Genomic DNA, 22,351 nt, shown 5'->3' with positions numbered 1-22,351 from the left:
CCTACTAAACGCACACTCCACGTGCACTGTATGACTCCTACTAAACGCACACTCCACGTGCACAGTATGACTCCTACTAAACGCACACTCCACGTGCACAGTATGACTCCTACTAAACGCACACTCCACGTGCACAGTATGACTCCTACTAAACACACACTCCACGTGCACAGTATGACTCCTACTAAACACACACTCCACGTGCACAGTATGACTCCTACTAAACACACACTCCACGTGCACAGTATGACTCCTACTAAACGCACACTCCACGTGCACAGTATGACTCCTACTAAACGCACACTCCACGTGCACAGTATGACTCCTACTAAACGCACACTCCACGTGCACAGTATGACTCCTACTAAACACACACTCCACGTGCACAGTATGACTCCTACTAAACACACACTCCACGTGCACAGTATGACTCCTACTAAACGCACACTCCACGTGCACAGTATGACTCCTACTAAACACACACTCCACGTGCACAGTATGACTCCTACTAAACACACACTCCACATGCACAGTATGACTCCTATATGAAGAGGTACAAAACACACATTTCCACAAGGCAACTCACAGTTCAATGGACCATTGTACGATACAGCCGAGTCCCAGTCCTGTTTGTAACACAGCCAATAGAACAAATAGGCTGAATTCTATTTTGACATTCAAAACCCAAGACTTCAAGTGAGGAAGTGAAGGAAACGATTAACCAGACTTCAGCACTGAAGGCATGCTACAGTATGTGAGGGTGTGTTTGAAGCTGCACACAGGTTGGGAACCAAACACTAATCTTAAAAGTAATCAGATTTAAGACCTGAGGGGGATAACTTATTAAGCAGAAAAACAAAGGCCAAAGCAGCACACACGCGTGCACACGCACAACACACACACACAGCAGGGTTGGCGATGGGCAGGGCATCATGCTATGCTTACCCTCCAGATTGGAATCAAGGTGATATACTGACAGGAAAGAATCCTTCACCGCAGAGTCACCACCTTGACAACCCAAGCCGCACTAACAACATTCTGATAGGGTGGGGGGGGGGGGGGGGGGAGATTCAGCGGTGGAAAAAGTATCCAACTGTCATGCTTAAGTAAAAGTAAAGATACCTTCATAGAAAACGACTTAAGTAAAAATGAAAGTCACCCAGTAAAATACTACTTGAGTAAAAGTCTAAAAGTATTTGGTTTTACATATACTTAAGTAGCAAAAGTAAAAGTATAAATCATTTCAAATTCCTTATATTATGCAAATCAGACGGCACAATGTTTTCTTGTTTTTTTAACTGACTGATAGCCAGGGGCACACTCCAACATCATTTACAAAATAAGCATGTGTTTATGAGTCTGTCAGATCAGAGGCAGTAGGGATGACCAGGGATGTTCTCTTGATAAGTGTGCGAATTGGACATTTTTCCTGTCCTGCTAAGCATTCAAAATGTAATGAGTACTTTTGGGTGTCAGGGAAAATGAATGGAGTAAAAAGTACATAATTGTCTTTAGGAATGTAGCTAAGTAAAAGTTGTCCAAAATAACAAATGGTTGTCCAAAATAATGACTTTACACCACTGGTAAGATTGAGGGAAATTAAGCAGATTCAATTGACAGAAGAATTAGCATGGCCATTCACTACATGTATTAAGGTATTAACACATTAATCACAGGGACTGGGGTGATTACGGAGTAGAGGCTAAGAATTATCAACCGGAGTATGTTCATGATGAGTCCCACACAACAAGGGGTTACCGTAAAAATCAAGACTGACATTAAAACACGTACCTTGGTGAAGACACCCTCCACCAAGAAAGAGACAACCCTCTCTCCTTTATCATTTCTCATCTTTAAGTCTGTGTGACTTCCTTACCCACAGTGAGAGCCTCAAACAGCCGGTGAATGGTCCCCTGGTCCTTGACAATCCCAGACTCCTGCACGTGCCTCACAAAGTCCTCCAACTGCATGTGCTTTTTCGGCAGCTGGAACCGCTTGACAGCTTCGTTGTCATGGCACGCCCGCTCCCTCTCGTGGTCCTTCTTCACTCGACTAATCAGGCGTTTGATCTCGGTTCGGCGGTTAGCTTGTGCCCGTTCCCCATCCTGTAGAGAGTCCACCAGCGCGTTGACCAGCTCGCCAGGGAAGATGTCCGTGTCCGTCTTGTAAAGGGTCTGAAAGTCTTCCAGAGCGTCCAGGCGTTTACCGGCCACGGTGTTCACGAAGCCCCGGAGGTAGTGATAGCAGGCCAGGAGAGAGGAGTCCTCGAAGGCCACCCCGCTGATGGCCTTGTCCAGGAGGGTGATCATCTCCTGGTAGTAATTCTGGACGTAGTGGTAGGCCAGCGGTGGAGGGAACTCTGGAAGCTTGAAGCATCTCACTGGCTTCTGGGGAGACTTCAAACCTATTAGGATTTGATCACAAAGGTTTCAAGAACTGAGAACAGAATTTTTTTTAAGAGGAAACCTTAAAGCAGTTGGCCAATCATCCTTGGTTGGTTCTTATAAGGTGGCAAACTCAATAGTAGTGGTCAACTACAACAGGGTTTCTCAACTTAGGTTCTGGGGAATACCCCGTGTGTGCAGGTCTTCACCTCAACCACTAAACACTCATACTAAAACCACTCAATGTTCAGAAATCACAAAAAAGATAACTATTAGCGTCGACAAGTACCGCACACCTGAACCTACAGTTTTCCACCTGAACCTACAACCTACCGCTGTCCACCTGAACCTACAAACTACCGCTGTCCATCTGAACCTACAAACTACCGTTGTCCACCTGAACCTACAAACTACCGCTGTCCACCTGAACCTACCGTTGTCCACCTGAACCTTCAAGCTACCGTTGTCCACCTGAACCTACAAACTACCGTTGTCCACCTGAACCTACAAACTACCGCTGTCCACCTGAACCTACAACTACCGTTGTCCACCTGAACCTACCGCTGTCCACCTGAACCTACCGTTGTCCACCTGAACCTACAAACTACCGCTGTCCACCTACCACTGTCCACCTGTATCTTCTTGAGGGAGTTCTGCATGAGGGGTCCCACCAGGGAGCCCACACCCTCCCCCAGGTTGGGCAGGCTGGCCCCCAGCCTCTTGCTGAGCCGGCTCTCTGGGCTGGTGTATTTACGGGCCAGCTCCTGCATGGTGGGCCGCCGCGGAGACTCTGTCATGGACTTCAGCCTGGGGAAGAGGACAGAGGTGTAGGGAGAAGTTTCCCCTAGTTGCTGATCTTAGGTCAGTTTAACATTCCCCCACTAATGGTTAAGGTTAGGATTAGGGGATGGGAAGCCAATCCTAGATCTGTACCAAGGGGAAAGTTCACCTTGGAGTTAGGATAGACATCAGGGGAAAGGCTGTGCTTATACCAGGAAGGGACCAACTTGGGATGTGTCTATGAAGGTACAGCAGTGTTTCCAATCCTGGTCCTGAGTACCCCAACGGGTGCACTTTTCTTTTTTGCCGCAGCACTAACAGCCCTGATTCTAATAAAAGGATTGCTGATGAGTTGATTAGTTGAATCAACGATTTGAAACCAAATTAAAATCTTACTGAAACCCATTGCATTTGCAATAAAGGTCAAAATAAGCTTTACTAGTTTAAAAGGTAAATATTTATGTTAAACTCTTATCTTTCTTTCTCACCTGTAAGCTTCTGTCCGAGTGCTCAGCTCCATGCGTGTGAACGCGTCCATCTTCCTGTTCAGACGATCCCGTAGGAACGAGTGGAAGATGTGTGTGTCCAACACCTGCAAAGAAGACAAAATACACTACGTTCACGATCAATTGGATCACATGCTGGACAGAAAAAAAAGGTATGAAAAAGTTAAATATGTCCTAAATATTGTAGGTTGAAACAGATGTTCGTGTTACTGAACAAACTCTAGTTGTACCTTCTTGAAAAATGGCTGGTCTGCTGGTTCTCTAGACCTGAAGAACTCTTCACTGTTGAAGACTCTGTGCTCAAAGTTGAGGTGATCGTGGACTTCTCTGTGGGGGTGCAGTGGTGGTGGTCGGTGGGGGGGGTGAGGTTGAGAGTAATAGTATTGGATTAAGCTTGCCTGTCTTGATATTGAACAGGAAATTGAAGTTGTATTGGTTGTCATAAAGCAGGATTTTGATTCACACTTCAAAGTTTATTCACCGTGTGCACAGGATAGAACAGGTGTGAATCAGTACAGTGGAATTCTTACCGAGAGCTCTTTCCCAACTGTGCAGTGATAATAATATAGATAATAGAAAATAGAAGATAACTAACAGCGTTGTTCACATTTCTAAATAAATCAATATCCATTTGATAAATCACCAAGCCTTGCTTATATGAGAAATAGGCATCTTTGGTCCAACCCAATATGTATTAACTAGATACGGTATTCTCAGTTTGAGTCTCAACTATCATAGTAACATTAATAAATATAAATTAGATGATAATATTGTAACAAATATGTTATCTTATAATACTCATTAGTAACATTAATAAATATAAATTAGATGATAATATTGTAACAAATATGTTATCTTATAATACTCATGTACATGTTTTGTCATAGTGAACGACAGTAAACTAAAACACAGTATAGCTAGCTGTCATATGATTTGATGTTAATTTCGGTTAGCCCAGAAGTCAAATATAGCATAATTTGGTCAGATGCTCAGTAACCATTTATGTTTACGTAGTCTGTCCACAAGAGATTGGTTTCATGCTGACCTGAAGATGTTGATGATGAGTTCCAGAGTGATGTTCTGGATGTGTGTGTTGAGTTTCCTCTGCCACTGCCTCCTCTGGGCCCTCTGGTCGTTGACGTCTGTACTGGACCCCAGGTGACACACCTCCAGGTCATAGTGCATCTGGAGACCCTCCGCCCTGCGCACACGCACACATGTGTAAAAATATTCAGAAAACATGTGGAACTCATATTTGTATAAAAGCCCCTTGCCCTATTTATAACAATCCATGTTGTTTACAGAGCAGACGGACAGTAGCAATATGATCACATAGGACAGCAAACTAACTGGCTGCATTTACACTGGCAGCCCAATTCTGATCTTTAACCCAATTATTGGAAAATAACCTGATCTGATTGGTCAAAAGACCAGAATTGAGCTGTGTGTGTAAACGTAGCAATCGAGTGTCTTGTCGTCTAGGTCATATTCATTAGGCACCAAACGTAAGAAAAGAGAAATAAACAGGGAGGGACAGCCTGAACTTGTCCAATAAGAAATGTTAATTTCCATTTTCCGTTGCAAAACATTTTGCTACGGCGTGCCCTAATGAACATGTCCCAGATCCTTTCCTGTCCTACCGTGTTAGAAAACACTCTCTGGCCGCCAGCGGGACGTCCGGCAGGTCAACCCCGTCGGACGAGGAAGACGACACGGTGCCATCATCAATATTAACCAGAATCAGATCATCTGTTTCCTGTGAGGACAGAGGAAAGTAAAACACAACACTATGTCTCTCTTAGAGAACACACTGTAATGGAGGAGAACAACAGACTAGGGTCAAGTCAGGAAGGTCGGCTCAAATGAACTGGACTTTCTGTTAACTTCAGTTAGGACATGATCCTTTATACTATGTAAAAGTAAGTAGAAAATGCTGATAAATGATAAAGCATGATAAATCAGTTTATTAAATGATAAATAAATCAGTGATGCGAGGAACATTGCCAGACAGTGCTGGTGCTATTCTTATCGTGGATACCTCCTGTAGGGGTTCAGGTAACAGCCAATGAGAAGAGAAGTTCATTGTCCATTAAAACAGAAATGTGTCTTTATGCACAACCCAACCCCCCCGAAACGCACACAAACCCAGTGGAGCTGGAAGCAACGGGTCAGCAGCAATGCAGCACCCCTGGAGCAATCATAGATGGAAAAGTGCCCCGCTCAAGGGCACATTGGCAGGCGATGGTACCCAGGATGATCACAGCAACCCTCCGGTTGCCCGGCTGACTCTGGGATTCAAACCGGCAACCGTTTCTCTAACCACTAGGCTATCTTCCGCCCCAGGAAGGGGTCACTATCACTATAAGGGTCACTACCTGATCATGCTACAGTATTCTATTCTAGCATGGCCATGTACGCTAGTAATATCCATCCTTACCGCGGCCACCTCTTCATAGTGGTGCAGATGACAGCCCATGAGGTAGGCGGTGGGCGCCATGAGGAAGTCCAGCATCTGGCTTGAGAGGACGGGGACGAAGGGGTGCTGCCACACCAGGGGGTGGATGAAGAGCATCAGGCTCTCTGCCAGCAGGGTGAGCCGGGCCCAGTCACAGGAGAACAGTACTACCCTCTGCTCTGTCAGAAGGCTGGTAATGATCTGATGAGATTCAGGCAGACAGGAGGTCACGTTGATATCAGTCCTGGCTTCAAATACATGTGTATTTTATTATTTTGTTATTAAAATACTTATTTTCGGTGTATTTAAGTATTTTCTAATAATGTGTCCCGAATCAACTACTTCTATTGAAAGCATTTTCTAATAATTTCCTATTTATAGGTCTACTGTTTGAAAGTATTTTCAAATAGTTATTTCCAAATAAAAATAAATAAATACCAAACAAACCTGGTTCAAATTCCTGGGATTATTTAAGCATTTGTATAAATACTGTGTATTTGAGTATTTCCAAATATATTCCAATATTCAACTACCTGTGTTTTTTTTTAAATAAAAATCTAAATAATTACTTCCAAATGACTTTGAAAGTACTTGAAATATCCTAAATCATATTTGAACCCAGGTCTGATTGACATAGACATGTATTTTACCATTCCAAACAGAAACATACTGTACATTTGCACATTATCACATTCCCACAGTCTTTTAGTCTCTCTAAATTGCATTGAAAGAAAATATAATATAGTGGGTTAGGCAGTTTTGTGGCAGTATAATCCGTCTGTCTGTCCTCACTTGGAGGAGCTGTTGGGGTCTAAAGCACAGGAAAGGCAGATGGAGGTCGAGGTCAACAGCTGGCCGGTCCTTATCCTCCCGGGAGGGAAGCCCAATCTGGAGAGGCCTCAGACTAAAGACCTGGGAGAGAACAGGCAGAGGAACACAGATAGTTACATTACACTATTTTAATGTTAGTCACTTAACAACACACTACATAAACATACAATAGACTGGGTGGAGCAGAGAGATTGGCAAAATGCCCATGATTGGTTTTACAGTTCATCCTTAACATGATCTCTACTGTTAAATAATGGCAGTAAATCATAGAGGGAGACAAATGGCTCACCACATGCAGTTGCCCAGGTGGAGGAATGGGCACCAGCGCCAGTTTGGCTGAAAACTCCTTCACCCTCTCCTCAAAGTCCCCCATCCAGCTGGGCTTGAGCTGGGACAAGAGACTGAGCACACACCCGTTAGATGGACACCATCCAGCCAAAACATACAGGTCAATAGGTGTCCAAGATGAGCTGAACTGATCCCTTTATAATAACGGCCCACATCTGGCTGTGATAACATGTAGTCTACTGTCTACTATTCTCGTTCGGTATTTACTTAAAACAGGATTGTGAGAGGATGGTGAATTGTTCTCACCATGACAGGCAGTCCCTGAGAGCGTTGTAATAAGGGTATTTAGAGATGACACAGATGCCGTACGCCGTGTAGAGACGGGACGACTTGGAGGATGACCGGTAGCCATTTTGGTGTCCACCATCCTGAGAGAACTGGGACCCAAGCAAACAACCAATCAGAGAGAAATGTTTTACACAGTGACCTGATGTGGACAGTAATTGAAATGACTGTTTTGTGTGGCTGTAGACTGTATTTATATTCCACGTGTCCTTCTACATTCCCATAGCAGCAAATGTAAAAGTCTACAAATGTATTTAAAAAAAAACATGGACCTAAAAAGGCCAATGTTCACAATAAATCTCTGTTTTGCTGATGAACATGTCCATCCATCTGTCTTCAAATGATAAACCACTCTTTATTGAAGAAGGTAAAGCATTCCAGTGGGCATGGATAAAGCTCAGCCGGTGAGCCAGCCCACCTGTATAGGCCTGTAGTACTGCACCACTACAGCATGCGTTCTGTTCCCGAAGACATCAGTAAACACCAGGTAATGGTACGAGTCTTCTCTCTGCTCACTGGCTATCTGAAGACCCCCTGGCCAATGGAAGAAAGCAGACACAAGACCTCATATAAGAGGAATTATAAACTGGGTGGTTCAAGCCCTGAATGCTGATTGGCCGACAGCCGTGGTATATCAGACCGTATACCACGGGTGTAACAAAACATTTATTTTGTACTGCTCTAATTACGTTGGTAACCAGTTTATAATAGCAATAAAGCACCTATGGGGTTTGTGATATATGTCCAATATACCACAGTTAAGGGCTGTGTCCAGGCACTCCACGTTGCGTCGTGCTTAAGAACAACCCTTAGCCGTGGTATATTGGCCATATACCACACCCACTCGTGCATTATTGCTTAATCGCACGACACGACACATTCACCTTTGGTGATGAAGATGACAAATCTGGAGTTATGAACATACTCCTTTGATCATTAATATAGCCGAAATCATCACGCTGTGTCACCTGGGAAGCAGAGCTGAGGCAGGGCGATGAGGTCCAGGTCCTTGGGGACACTGATGTCCTCTGTGGTGCCGCCCCCTCCATCGCTACCCTTGGCTGCCTCTCCGTTAGCCGTACCAGGCCTCCCCCTCTTCTTCTTGATGAAGGAGCGCCTCCTCTGGATCCTGGTGAAGGCCGGGGCGTGACCCTGACCTTTGGTCTCGCTACTCACACTCTCCTTGGTCACAAAGGGTGGGGCGTGCACCTGCAGTACCTCCGTCTCCAACAGGGGGAGCTCTTTGATTTTACCCTGCTGGTGTGACTGGCAGGAAGGGGAAACATTACATGATATCATATACAGGCCTACATGTGATGCGTATGACTATGTGTCATATGATTGATATGATGTGGTGGAAGCATAAGCCACGAAAATCAATGTGTTGCAAAACCAACAGTGTAGTGAATCTGCACATTTCTGACATGATTTACGAAAGCTGGAAAGAGAGCAGGCGATGGGTTACGAAAACATATGCACGATTTGGAATCCGATCGCAGATTTGACAAGCAGAGAAGTAGGGGAAGATTTCATACCATAGAAACATGTTCTCTAACTTGTGGTTAGTGGTCAAAACGGCAGTTGTTTGGGAAAAGTTGGAAGAACACGGTTTGAGTGAGCAGTACCTACCTGATAGAGTTCCCTGAGTGTACTGCTGACTGCTCCAACCACCACACAAGCCTCCAGAAGTCCAGAGGGAACATCTGCCATTAGTACCTAGACGACAGCAGAGCCAGCCGGACACCACCGACACACACACACTGCCATCGTCTTCTTTTCTGAGTCCAACAGGTGGCGTCACTCCTACGCAAAGCTCCTCCTGTACGACGTTAGTTCAGACAAATGTGGACTGAGTCGCACTGTCTGACGTAAGACAATGGTGTTAGTCTACAGTCCATACATCCAGATTACAGTCAGAATGATAGGTCTCCTGCTTCTCCTCCTCTACCACTTTCTTCACTTCCACAGGACCCGTCTAGATCAGAACCACCTAGAGGAAAGGTCCATCTCAGTAGAATCCTCTGAAACATGGCCTCAGCTCTAGGGAACGACAGACATAGACATTAGTCAGTTAGGTTAGTCATTCTATAAATCACTAAGGCCTGATAGAAGTCAGCATATAGACCCTATAAACTTAGATCCTGCATGCCGGCCTGGTAATCATGAAAAACCCATTGTCATCCCACCAGATGTTGGGGCCTGATCACTCAGGCAGCTAACCAGAAACTGATCATTAACGTGTTTAACATGAATCCCAAACCCAGGGGAGGAAATCAAGTATCCGTAGTTACCATAACTTATCTAAGTGAATCGTCAGGTTTTGACTTTGTTTTATTTTTTTGTCAACTGTAAAGCAGAAAGGTACGATTTGAACCTCATATAAACCACGTACAACAGGTTTTCTCCATAACGTAGTACTTTGCCTGCATACTTTCCTCTGTTGTTGGCGATGGTAAAAAACAACTAATCAAGCAGAGATAGGGCTTTACTGATGTAGGTTTCAGAAAGGAGCTGGTCTGGGAGTGAAGATTTCTACGGAGATAAGAGCTTTTCCTCCGAATTGATAACCGATGTAACACATTCCTCCGTGGACTGTGTTCTGAAGCCTCAGATTGTGGTGTGGAGAATGACAATGTCTGCATTCTTCTGTCCACTTGAAGATGAGAAGTTTATTGTCTGTGTTCCATCTTAATATTACATTTTTATTGGCCAGTCTGAGATATGGCTTTTTCTTTGCAACTCTGCCTAGAAGGCCAGCATCCCAGAGTCGCCTCTTCACTGCTGACATTGAGACTGGTGTTTTGCGGGTACTATTTAATGAAGCTGCCAGTTGAGGACTTGACACTAATGTACTTGTCCTCTTGCTCAGTTGTGCACCGGGGCCTCCCACTCCTCTTTATATTCTGGTTAGAGCCAGTTTGCGCTGTTCTGTGAAGGGAGTAGTACACAGCATTGTATGAGATCTTCAGTTTCTTGGCAATTTCTTGCATGGAATAGCCTTCATTTCTCAGAACAAGAATAGACTGATGAGTTTCAGAAGAAAGCTCTTTGTTTCTGGCCATTTTGAGCCTGTAATCCAACCCAGAAAGGCTGATGCTCCAGATACTCAACTAGTCTAAAGAAGGCCAGTTTTATTGCTTCTTTAAATCAGGACAACAGTTTTCAGCTGTGCTAACATAATTGCAAAAGGGTTTTCTAATGATCAAGTAACCTTTTAAAATTATAAACTTGGATTAGCTAACACAACGTGCCATTGGAACACAGGAGTAATGGTTGCTGATAACGGGCCTCTGTACGCCTATGTAGATATTCCCTTTTAAAAAATCAGCAGTTTCCAGGTACAATAGTCATTTACAACGTTAACAAATGTCTACACTGTATTTCTGATAAATTTTATGTTATTTTAAATGGACAAAAAAAAAGTGCCTTTCTTTCAGAAACAAGGACATTTCTAAGTGACCCCAAACTTTTGAACGGTAGTGTATACAAAAACGTATAACTAAAATATCATTGTTGCATACATATTTGTTTAGGCAAGCTTAAATTAGTTCAGGAGTAAAATTTGACTTAACAAATCACATAATAAGTTACATGGACGAAATAATAGGGGTTGTCATTTTTTAAAATGATGAACCCATCCTCTGTCCCCCATACAACATCTGTAAGGTTTCAGTCAAGTACTGATTCAACTACAAAGACCAGGGAGCTTTTCGAAAGCCTCATAAAGGGCAGTGATTGGTAGATGGGTAATAATAACAAATCAGACATTGAATCTCTCTTTAAGTATGGTCAAGTTAATAATTATGCTGTGGATGATGTATTAAACCAACCAGACAACAAAAATACAGTGGTCTTTCTGAACTGAGCTGCAGGACAGGAAGGAAACTGCTCAGGGATGTTACCATGAGGCCATTGGTGATTTTAAAACATTGTAGTGACTTCACAATAATAACATAAATGACAGACTGAAAAGAAGAATACAAATATGCATCTTGTATACAACAGGGCACTAACGTAATACTGGGAAAAAACTAAGCAAAGGAATACACTTTTTGGCCTAGATGCAAAGCCTTATGTTTGTGGCAAATCCAACACAACACATCACCGAGTAACTGCCTCCTTATTTCCAAGAATGGTGGTGGTTGCATCATGGTATGGGTATGCTTGAAAAATCAGTAAATACAGTGGAGTTTTTCAGGATGAAAAGAAATGGGATGAAGCTAAGCATAGGCAAAATCCTAGAGGAAACCTGATTCAGTCTGCTTTACACCAGAGACTGGGAGAGGAATTCACCTTTCAGCAGAACAATAATCCACTACAGAAGGCCAAATCTACACTGGAGCTGCTAACCAAGAACACAGTGAATGTTCCTGAGTGGCCAAGTTTTGACTTAAATCTGCTTTAAAATATATGGCAAGACTTGAAAATGGCTGTCTAGACATGATCCCCAACATCTTGACAGAGAATTTAGAAGATAATAAAAATGGGCAAATATTGCACAAATCCGGGTGTGCAAAGCCCTTATAGACTCCCCAAGAAGACTCACAGCTGTAATCGATGGCAAAGGTGTTTCCAACATGTATTGACTCAGGGAGCTGAATACTTACGCAACGATTATATTTTAGCATATTTAATTTGTATTCATATTTAAAATATGTTAGAATATTTCTTCCACTTTGACAGAGTATTCTGTGTGGATTGTTGACGAAAAATTACAATTAAATACATTTTAATCTCACGTTGTAAAACAATAAAATGTGAAGAAATCCAAGGGGTCTGAATAGTATCAGTTATCTATAAAAAAAAAAACATACTTCCAGAAGTTACCATGAATTACTTAGTGAGATTTATTTGCTTTGTTGGCACAGTTTAGATATCATCCTGTCATAACTGCCATTTTGTCTGCATGCAGTGCTCATAGTCTTTATTTAACATGTAAATAATTATATTCCTAATACTACATATGACCTATTCAGTCAAAAAGTTTAATTCAGAAGATAAAAATACAAGACACAACAAAGTCGCCTAGAGTAAGTAGGATTGTGTGATTCATAAAGGCCAAGCAGTTTGCTTTTCTCCCCAAAAGGCACATCCGTTTCTTATCATCAGTGCAGCTGCGGTGGTGCTTACATTAGGTCTATGAAATCCCTGCCCAACATTTTGGACCAGTGAGTAGCCTAACCTTGTGTAATGGAAAACACTAGGAGTAATGTTATTCTCTCTCAAAATCCACAGTTTAGGAGAAAAAAACACTATTCAAGGTGCAGTTCAGAATAGCGATCCATCCCAATGTTACAGTAACTCCACAATAATGGCAGAGTGAACAGAATACAAACATAGAAATATACCAAAACATGCATCTTGAATACATAGAGAGGATGTTGAAAAGACATATGCACTGTTACTACACTACATGACACCAAAGATGGGTTTTAAAATATGATTTTCCAGAAATAAACGACCCGATGGAACCACAGACATCTAGTCTGCTCTGGCAGAACCCAGTCTGTCCTCCTGGCCAGTAGTCACACTGGTCATTCTAGTTCTAAATCTCAGGTACGTCGCAAGTCTGTGCCTCATGGATCTTAGTGATAGGGTGCTATTTATAGTATAACGACAGGTAGACTGACCTTTGTCCTAATCTATAAACTCATGTTGACTTCTCATTTAAACTACAGAACACAAAAGAGGAAAAGTGATGACACTTTAAATGGCATTGTTGTGACAAGAAGGTTTGCATCTGAAATAAAAAGTGGTCAGATTGTTTAAACCTGACATATAGCTAGCTCTCTTATGACACTTATAGAAAATACAAGACATCACCAACCTCTATTCAATCGGCTATTTTCCATCAGGTAACGTTACCTTCGTTGGTGAAATAATGAAGGCGTCAAATCCAACTTTATTGGCGATAAAGCGCACACGAAGCTCCAGACAGTACGCCGCTGACCCGACCCGACCACTCCACTCACCGGATAAGACCAGAGCAGTGGAGCAAATGTCAAATTTCAACCGTTGTTGGCTCCATACAACTTCCTGGTAAAAAGGCGGCTCATAGCCTACACAGATTCAAATTAGATTCAGGACTAATATGAATCAGACGCAGATAACTCATTAAAACCATATTAGTTCTACTGTTTTGCGATTCAATTAAGATTTATATTGTAGCCTACAACTACAATCATGTTACAAATAAAACGACTATAAATGTATAGTACTGCTGGTTGCAATATGTAGTTAAATGCTGCCATCCAGCGGCTGAGAGAAACATCCATGAAACGCAGAATACTATCCAGTGGTGAGAAATGTAACACTCGAAGAATACCACAAGGTGGGAACATTGTATAAGGAAGGGACTGTTGTCAACATTCCCAGACGAGTGGCCCTTTTTGTGCACAAGGTCTCATTTGTGCATTATGTTTAGATCATGTCCAAGACACAGTGGGTGTATGGTACTTAAGTAAAAAAATACTTAAAAGTACCACTTAAGTATTTTGGTGGCGGGTATCTGTACTTAACTTTACATCCCTGGTCATCTCTACTGCCTCTGATCTGGAGGACTCACTAAACAGAGAACATCCCTGGTCATCCCTACTGCCTCTGATCTGGTGGACTCACTAAACAGAGAACATCCCTGGTAATCCCTACTGCCTCTGAACTGGTGAACTCACTAAACAGAGAACATCCCTGGTCATCACTACTGCCTCTGATCTGGCTGACTCACTAAGCACATGCTTAATTTGTAAATGATGTCTGAGTGTTGGACATGCCCCTGGCTATCTGTAAATAAAAAAACAAGAAAATTGTTCCCGACTGGTTTGCTTAATATAGGAATTTGAAATTATTTATACTTTTACTATTGACACTTAAGAATATTTTAGCAATTACATTTACTTTTGATACTTAAGTATATTTAAAACAAAATACTTTTAGACTTTTACTCAAGTAGTATTTTACTGGGTGACTTTGACTTGAGTCATTTTCTATGAAGGTGTCTTTACTTTTACTCAAGTATGATATTTGGGTACTTTTTCCACCACTGGTAAGACATAGTATTGCAGTCTGGTAGATTTCCAGTCATTTAAATGAATAAAATACCCCCTTGGTTTAGAAATAGTATATGACTTATGTAGCTTAGGCCAGCAACTGTTTCACCTTATCATAAACATGATCTTACAGAGTGTGGCTTTAATTGAAAGAGGAAGTTGTGGTTTGCTCAGGTAGATGACCTGTGGTTTGACCCGAGGTGGAATGTGATGTGTGATATAGTGTGGAGGTGTAACTATTCCCTCTCCAGTTTTTTATTCATTTTATAACCCTGATAAGTCATCATTAAAGTTTGGCGCTTAATGCACTGATAGCCTTCGTCTCTTCTTTGCCCTTCCAAGATCTTCGGACTGTACGCTGGCTTTCCTCATATTGACCTAAAAACAAACCACCCTCTAACGTTAATATGACTTTATACTACACGTGTAGAGTATTTCATAGATGATGCAGTTTATTATTATAGTTACATAGCTAATATTTGGTTTTCAAAAGGTAATATATGAGTGCAATACAACAATAAAGTGACAGAAGCCCTTGAGTTTTTTTTTTTAAGGTGCATTCAATACAGTGTTCTTCCATGGTTCTACATATGAAGGCTCAGGCCTATTTACACAATGTATATACAGTCCTTATAGAAAAAAAGCTAATACAAATAATATGCTATTTTATAGCAGCAAAATAAACTAAAATAGTATTTACACTGACTGCAAATACTGTTTTTCCCATTATTTAAGTAATATCAGTGATGAATTCATTACATAAAATACTATATGCAACTCCCATTGTCCTAAATTAAAATGACCTTATAAAAGTATCTTTAAAATAATGAGAGATGAATGATAGCATTCTCCTATCAAAAGAAAAGAGGGAAACTGATTTGAGTTTAATTATCAAATTGAATTATACTTTTTCAAAAACACATTTCTGTCTGAAAAGTTAACAAATGAAATATTGGTATTGCAGTGTGAACTCAATCTTAGAAAATAAAGTGAATTGTAAACCAGATGACACGCACACGTTTCAAACACATTCCAGTCCTCCGATTACTCTAACATACCTCTTGCATTTGTTACTGTAAATATATATCTGTATTTATATATGTTATATTTAAATAAAGTGAAAGCATCCATTTAACATGAAAAGAGCTATATATATATATAAAACATATCCAGTTCTTTTTTTTTCTTTTGCAAGATTATTCTTTTCTTTTCTTCAAACTTTGTATGTGCAAGTTCTGTGCAGACCCTCTGCCCGTCACAAAACGACAAATATTTTACATTCATGACTTTAACATTGTCACCTGATGGAATCAAGGAAACGCAAAATCCCAGCAGGCCTTTCAACATAGGCCACTATCTCAACATTCCAGAGTCAACAGCAAGAGGTTCAGAAAAACTATCATACACTTCCTTACATCTTAGAATCACTCAAGTTGCACTTCAAGTATTCAACAAGGCATGGTTCTTCTCTAAAAAACCAAACCAATACTATGCTTATTTAGCTACGAGTACATGGTTGTTGTTTTTCATACAGTATAACTATGATACACATACATACAGCCATGCATTAAAAAAGTTCACCCGATCCCAGAATCTTAACACTTCCACCCTTGCTTACAGAGGCAGAAAACATTATTGCAACAATCGTCTGATTTGTCAAATACTTGATGCTCTCTGTTTGTTTACACTTTAAGTTTGGTTTGAATCTCCTCTTGACACTCTGAAAAGATTTCAGCTTTTTGTTTTTCAGTTCGACACATTAATGAAGGTTAAATTACACTTTCACAAATCTACCTCTATTGACTAACATATATCCTTAACAAGAGACGACAGAGCGATGTACTCTGTAACTTCAATATAATAAACACGCAGGAGAAGGAAGCCATATCTCATATACGGTAAGTATTCGTGTAGAAACACAGCCAACCTGGATATAGTTATTGGGTAGTCCCAGCTCTATAGCCCTCAGGCTCTGATCTGACCTCCTGGGGCCTGTCACAGCAGAGACACATGGGCCTGTAAAGCCATAACCAGCATGCGCAACACAACAGACAGACCAGAGCCACAATGAGTTCCACAGTGGAGCTCTACTCCCTCCACTAGTTTCCACCCTCAGTCCACCATGTCCTCTATAGAAGAATTCTAGCTCAGGGTGCATGTAGGCCATGCAGAGCCAACATGGTGAGTTAACATTTAGCTAAGGCCGCTTCAGATATCAGCATAACTCGCCACAAGGCCCAAACCATGCAGCAACCAGGTGTTAAATGTAATCGCACTACAAGTGAGAGGATATAACTCTTCTTTTCTATTTTTTACCCCGTTTTCGTGGTATCCAATTGGTAGTTACAGTCTTGTCTCATCGCTGCAACTCCCATATGGAGAGGCGAAGGTCGAGAGCCGTGCGTCCTCCGAAACACAACCCAACCAGGCCGCACTGCTTCTTGACACAATGCCCAATTAACCCGGAAGCCAACCGCACCAATGTGTCGGAGGAAACACCTTGCACCTGGCAACCGTGTCAGCGCGCACTGCGCCCGGCGCGCCACAGTAGTCGCTAGTGCGCGATGGGACAAGGACATCCCTGCCGGCCAAACCCTCCCGTAACCCGGACGACGCTGGGCCAATTGTGTGCCGCTCCATGGGTCTCCCGGTCGCGGCCGGCTACGACAGAGCCTGGATTCTAACCCAGAATCTCTAGTGGCACAGCTAGCACTGCGATGCAGTACCTTAGACCACTGCACCACTCGGGAGGCCCCTGGATATAACTCTTCTGTCAAGACCCATTCATTCAGTTAGAAAAATAAAAGGAAGACCTATATGGTAGGAAAATAATCAACTTGAATTCCTGCACAGTTTAAGTTCTGCCTAAGTGCTCCTCCCCCAAGACTCCGACTTAACCCCCCCCCTCACCTCCATGAGCAGGCACTCCCACATTTGACAAACATCTAGCTAGTATTAGTTACATCCTCAAACAAACGTCAGCAGCTGAAATTGTGCAGCGAGTGACACAATGCATTAACAATGCAATTGAAACAAGACAAAGAGAACGAATTGAAGCCTGAAATCTGTTTCTCCTCTGTGAGACAGAAGAGCTTCCAAGCTCCTTACAGTGCTCCTCAACTTCTGTCCTCCGTTTGGTATGCAATTCTCCGTAACTCCAATGCAGCATTGGGATTCTTTCTCATTTCCTTAAAGTGTTTCTGTTCTTCATCAACGGTGAGGCCCTTGTGATCTCAGAAGGATATATTCTGAAAGGTGGAAAATAGGATCCTTACTATAAATTACTAAAGAGGATAAAGATATATTTGTGTGGATCAGCATTTCCCCAAACTCGCTCCTGGGGACCACAAGGGGTGCACGTTTTGGTTTTTGCCCTAGCACTACACAGGTGATTCAAATAATCAAAGCCTGATGATGAATTCATTATTTGAATCAGCTGTGTAGTGCTAGGGCAAAAACCGAAACGTGCACCCCTTGTGGTCCCCAGGAGCGAGTTTGGGAAATGCTTGTGTACAGTAGATATAGTGTAACTCAGTTGTGTCAAACGCATTCCACGGAGGGTCGAGTGTCTGGTGTTTTTAGTTTTCCTTTCATTTTAGACCTAGACAACCAGGTGAGGGGGAGTTATTTACTAATTAGTGACCTAAATGTATCAATCAAGTACGAGGAAAGAGTGAAAACCAGCAGACACTCGGCTCTGTGTGGAATGAGTTTGACACGTGGTGTAACTGGTCTTTTTACAATTTAGTATGTCATAACAGTTAGAAATTCAATAATTAGGAGAACTGATTGATTTACCAAACACTGCCTTCCTCCCCCTCCTCTCCTAACTGAGAAATGACCTCTTTATACATGTGCAGTTTCCTCTTAAAGCCACGAAAAACCTTTTAAGTCCAAAAAGTAAAACATCAACCCTGTAAATGATACCGGGCCTGGCCCATTTGGTGATAACAATATCCTTCTGCAACATAATGTCAAAAATATATAGAGGAAAGTAAACTAAATAAACATGTTCAATCAAAAGAGCAATTTTCTGCATTTTCAAATGCTTCACTTATTAGAAGAATATAATATTTCTTAGAGACTCTTCGTCTTTTCCTTTATCTTGACCCTTGAATGGAAGTGAGAGTGAAGTGCATGTCTTTTTCCAGAGATCCCAGTTCAGCGCGTGAACGTCGGTCGGTCGCATGTGTATCCACTGTCCCCTGATCTGTCCTGTCCAGTTGGACCGCCTCGATCGCCGCCCTGGTGGCCCTGAGAGGGAGAGATGGCTGTCCTCTCCTCGCCACACCACAGTCCTTAGACCGTGACGAGCGAGAGACAGGCCCCAAATGAAATGAAACACAAGTCAAAACCTTAACACATCATGGCCCATGTGTGTCTTTGAGAAAGAGGTCGGTCAAGCCCATGCCATCAGCAGATTATTGGGTGGCAACGGCCCGGTTGTAAAAAAGGAATTTCGGTTTTTATTTTTTGATGATGTCGTTGCATTGCTATGGTTACAGTAAGCTCCGACCTTTCCGGTTAATTGGCGATCACATCAAATTACAAAGTGGACTCGCACTGCACTTTACACGTAGTGGTGGCGGCACCTTTCTTTGTCAGTTTTAGAACACTGGGTTTCTCCGTGACGCTGTTATCGGACATGGGCCCTGTTAGAGCCTTCTGCTCGCCCTTGGCCTCTGCGTCGCCGTGACTTGGGTAGATAACCAGGAACCAGGCGGTGAGGAAACCCAGGAAGGAGCCGCCGGACGCCACCATGGGGATGACCCGCACACTACCCGTTGCGTCCACTGCCGCACCCAGCGCCGACGCCACCAGGATCTGGGAGATGTACACCTGGCACGACAGGATGGCACAGTCGATGCCGAAGCCCCGCTTGGAATTCCCCGGGCTGTGGTGGATGTACTGGGAGAGAGGGAGGGGGGAGGTGAGAGGGAGGAGAGGGAAGAGTGAGGGAGAGAAGAGAGAAGAGAGAGGGAGAGTAGAGAGAGCAGCGAGGGAGAGTAGAGAGAGGAGGAGTAGAGAAAGGGAGAGAAGAGAGAGGGAGAGTAGAGAGGGAGAGAAGAGAGTAGAGAGAGGGAGAATAGAGAGAGGGAGAGTAGAGAGAGGGAGAATAGAGAGAGGGAGAGAAGATAGAGGGAGAATAGAGAGGGAGAGAAGAGAGAGGGAGAGTAGAGAGAGTAGAGCGGGAGAGTAGAGAGAGGGAGAGTAGAGAGAGAGTAGATATATGGAGAGAAGAGAGGGAGAGAAGAGAGTAGAGAGAGGGAGAGTAGAGAGAGGGAGAGAAGAGAGGGAGAAGAGAGAGGGAGAGAAGAGAGAGGGAGAATAGTGAGAGGGAGAATAGAGAGAGGGAGAGTAGAGAGAAGGAAAGAAGATAGGGAGAGTAGAGAGAGGGAGAGAAGAGAGGGAGAGTAGAGAGAGTAGAGCGGGAGAGTAGAGAGAGGGAGAGAAGAGAGGGAGAGTAGAGAGAGAGTAGAGAGGGAGACCAGAGAGAGGGAGAGAAGAGAGAGTAGAGAGTAGAGAGAGCAGCGAGGGAGAGTAGAGAGAGGGAGAGTAGAGAGGGAGAAAAGAGAGAGGGAGAGAGAGAAGAGAGAGGGAGAGAGAGAAGAGAGAGGGAGAGTAGAGAGAGTAGAGAGAGGGAGAGAAGAGAGAGGGAGAGAAGAGAGAGGGAGAGAAGAGAGAGTAGAGAGAGAGAGAGAGGGAGAGTAGAGTGAGTAGAGAGAGGGATAGAAGAGAGAGGGATAGAAGAGAGAGGGAGAGAAGAGAGAGGGATAGAAGAGAGAGGGAGAGAAGAGAGGGAGAGAAGAGGTATGGTGTAAAATAATTGCTAAATTGTCATTGTAATACACAGGGTGTTCGTAACTGACTGACTTGTCCCTGGTGAAATAAATGTTAAATCATTTAAAACAATGTAGATATTATATCAACTTGCGTATGACACGTTCTGGCATCCTCTAAGAGCATCTGGCATTAGTCTTGGCATAGTGACATCAATGTTAACGTTTCCTTTTCATGGACTGACACACAGCAGCATACAGCCTTGGGATAATCTTAACAGTCAGCAGATGAAACATTACCACCGTCGGTTGGCATCTTCCATCTGCCCTCTGGGATGTAGGTCTGCAATAACATCCTTCCACAGAAGTTACTTCTACTGTTTATTGTATGTGATTTCAACTATATTTAATGAGATGTCCACTCAGTATGTTTACTTCAAAAAATTGTGGGGACATGTAAAATAATTAAATAAAGCATCCACATTTTTGTTCTCATGTTCTCACACTGAGTGAACAGTGAATACCATGACTTCTGAACAGTGAATACCATGACTTCTGAACAGTGAATACCATGACTTCTGAACAGTGAATACCATGACTTCTGAACATCATCTGGTATACTGTATATTGATCTAGTAGGACAGTGGTTCCCGATCCAGTAGGACAGTCCCGTACCCCTTCAAACATTCAACCTCCAGCTGCGTACCCCCTCTAGCACCAGGGTCAGCGCACTCTCAAATATTGCTTTTGCCATCATTGTAAACCTGCCACACACACTATACAATACATTTACTAAACATAAGAATGAGTGTGAGTTTTCTTCACAACCCAGCTCGTGGCAAGTGACAAAGAGCTCTTATAGGACCAGGGCACAACAATAATATAATAATAATCAATAATTTTGCTCTTTATTTAGCCATCTTTCATATAAAACTTTATTTGCTCATCGAAAATGATGAATAACTCACCACAAGTTAATGAGAAGGGTGTGCTTGAAAGGATGTACATAACTCTGCAATGTTGGGTTGTAATGGAGAGAGTATCAGTCATAAATCATTTTCAACACACAGTCTGTGCCTGTATTTAGTTTTCCTGCTAGTGAGGGCCGAGAATCCACTCTCACATAGGTACGTGGTTGCAAAGGGCATCAGTGTTTTAACAGCGCGATATGCCAAGGCAGGACTAGGATAACCTAGTCTGAGTACAGCTCAATCCAGAAATCTGGCAGTGGCTTCTGATTAAATTCAATTTTCACAGAACCACTTGTTGTATTTTCGATGAGGCTCACTTGTCCAGATATCGGTAAGTGGACTGGAGGCAGGGCATGAAAGGGATCACGAATCCAGTTGTTTGTGTCATCCGTTTCGGGAAAGTACCTGCGTAATTGCGCACCCAACTCACTCAGGTGCTTCTCTATATCACATTTGACATTGTCCGTAAGAGTTCATTTTCACACAAAAAATCATACAATGATGGAAAGACCTGTGTGTTGTCCTTGTTAATGCAGACAGAGAAGAGCTCCAACTTCTTAATCAGGCCAGTCATGTGAGAAACTTGTCATCATACAAGCGATCAGACAAGTGAAAATTAAAGAAAACTTTAAGCTCGTCTCTCAATTTAAAAAAGCGTGTCAATGTTGTAAAAGTGTTACATGGTCGCTGTCCATATCATTGCATAGTGCAGTAAATACACAAGAGTTCAGGGGCTTTGCTTTAACAAAGTTAACCATTTTCACTGTAGTGTCCAAAACGTCTTTCAAGCTGTCAGGCATTCCTTTGGCAGCAAGAGCCTCTCGGTGGATACTGCAGTGTACCCAAGTGGCGTCAGGAGCAACTGCTTGCACGGCCATTACCACTCCACTATGTCTCCCTGTCATGGCTTTTGCGCCATCAGTACAGATACCAACACATCTTGACCACCAAAGTCCATTTGATGT

General features: G+C 42.7%; 2 protein-coding genes across 4 annotated transcripts in view; both read right to left on the bottom strand.

The window, feature by feature from the left end:
* Positions 1-13,591, bottom strand: part of LOC139555235 (DENN domain-containing protein 3-like) — a 45,628-nt gene extending 32,037 nt beyond the window's left edge. Inside the window, exons 1-14 of one of the 3 annotated variants that reach the window (XM_071368859.1) lie at positions 13,417-13,591; positions 9,219-9,629; positions 8,558-8,855; positions 8,008-8,123; positions 7,551-7,681; positions 7,246-7,357; positions 6,918-7,037; positions 6,108-6,326; positions 5,311-5,426; positions 4,716-4,871; positions 3,901-3,997; positions 3,653-3,756; positions 3,007-3,191; positions 1,877-2,404 (exon numbers count right to left, since the gene is read on the bottom strand). In XM_071368859.1, the coding sequence (XP_071224960.1) occupies positions 1,877-2,404; positions 3,007-3,191; positions 3,653-3,756; positions 3,901-3,997; positions 4,716-4,871; positions 5,311-5,426; positions 6,108-6,326; positions 6,918-7,037; positions 7,246-7,357; positions 7,551-7,681; positions 8,008-8,123; positions 8,558-8,855; positions 9,219-9,299 (2,263 nt within the window). In that variant the 5' untranslated portion in view covers positions 9,300-9,629; positions 13,417-13,591. Of the gene's footprint in view, positions 1-1,876; positions 2,405-3,006; positions 3,192-3,652; positions 3,757-3,900; positions 3,998-4,715; positions 4,872-5,310; positions 5,427-6,107; positions 6,327-6,917; positions 7,038-7,245; positions 7,358-7,550; positions 7,682-8,007; positions 8,124-8,557; positions 8,856-9,218; positions 9,630-13,416 lie in introns of those variants that run through there. The other 2 variants (XM_071368860.1, XM_071368861.1) reach the window with 2 other exon arrangements.
* A 5,443-nt stretch (positions 13,592-19,034) lies between these two features.
* Positions 19,035-22,351, bottom strand: part of LOC139555234 (solute carrier family 45 member 4-like) — a 65,192-nt gene continuing 61,875 nt past the window's right edge. Inside the window, exon 8 of the mRNA XM_071368858.1 lies at positions 19,035-19,543. Within this exon, the coding sequence (XP_071224959.1) occupies positions 19,181-19,543 (363 nt within the window). The 3' untranslated portion in view covers positions 19,035-19,180. The remainder of the gene's footprint in view (positions 19,544-22,351) is intronic.

Source organism: Salvelinus alpinus, chromosome 26, assembly GCF_045679555.1.
Source record: "Salvelinus alpinus chromosome 26, SLU_Salpinus.1, whole genome shotgun sequence".
In the NCBI taxonomy this organism is placed as follows: domain Eukaryota; kingdom Metazoa; phylum Chordata; class Actinopteri; order Salmoniformes; family Salmonidae; genus Salvelinus; species Salvelinus alpinus.
This window is presented reverse-complemented; position numbering and strand designations above follow the sequence as displayed.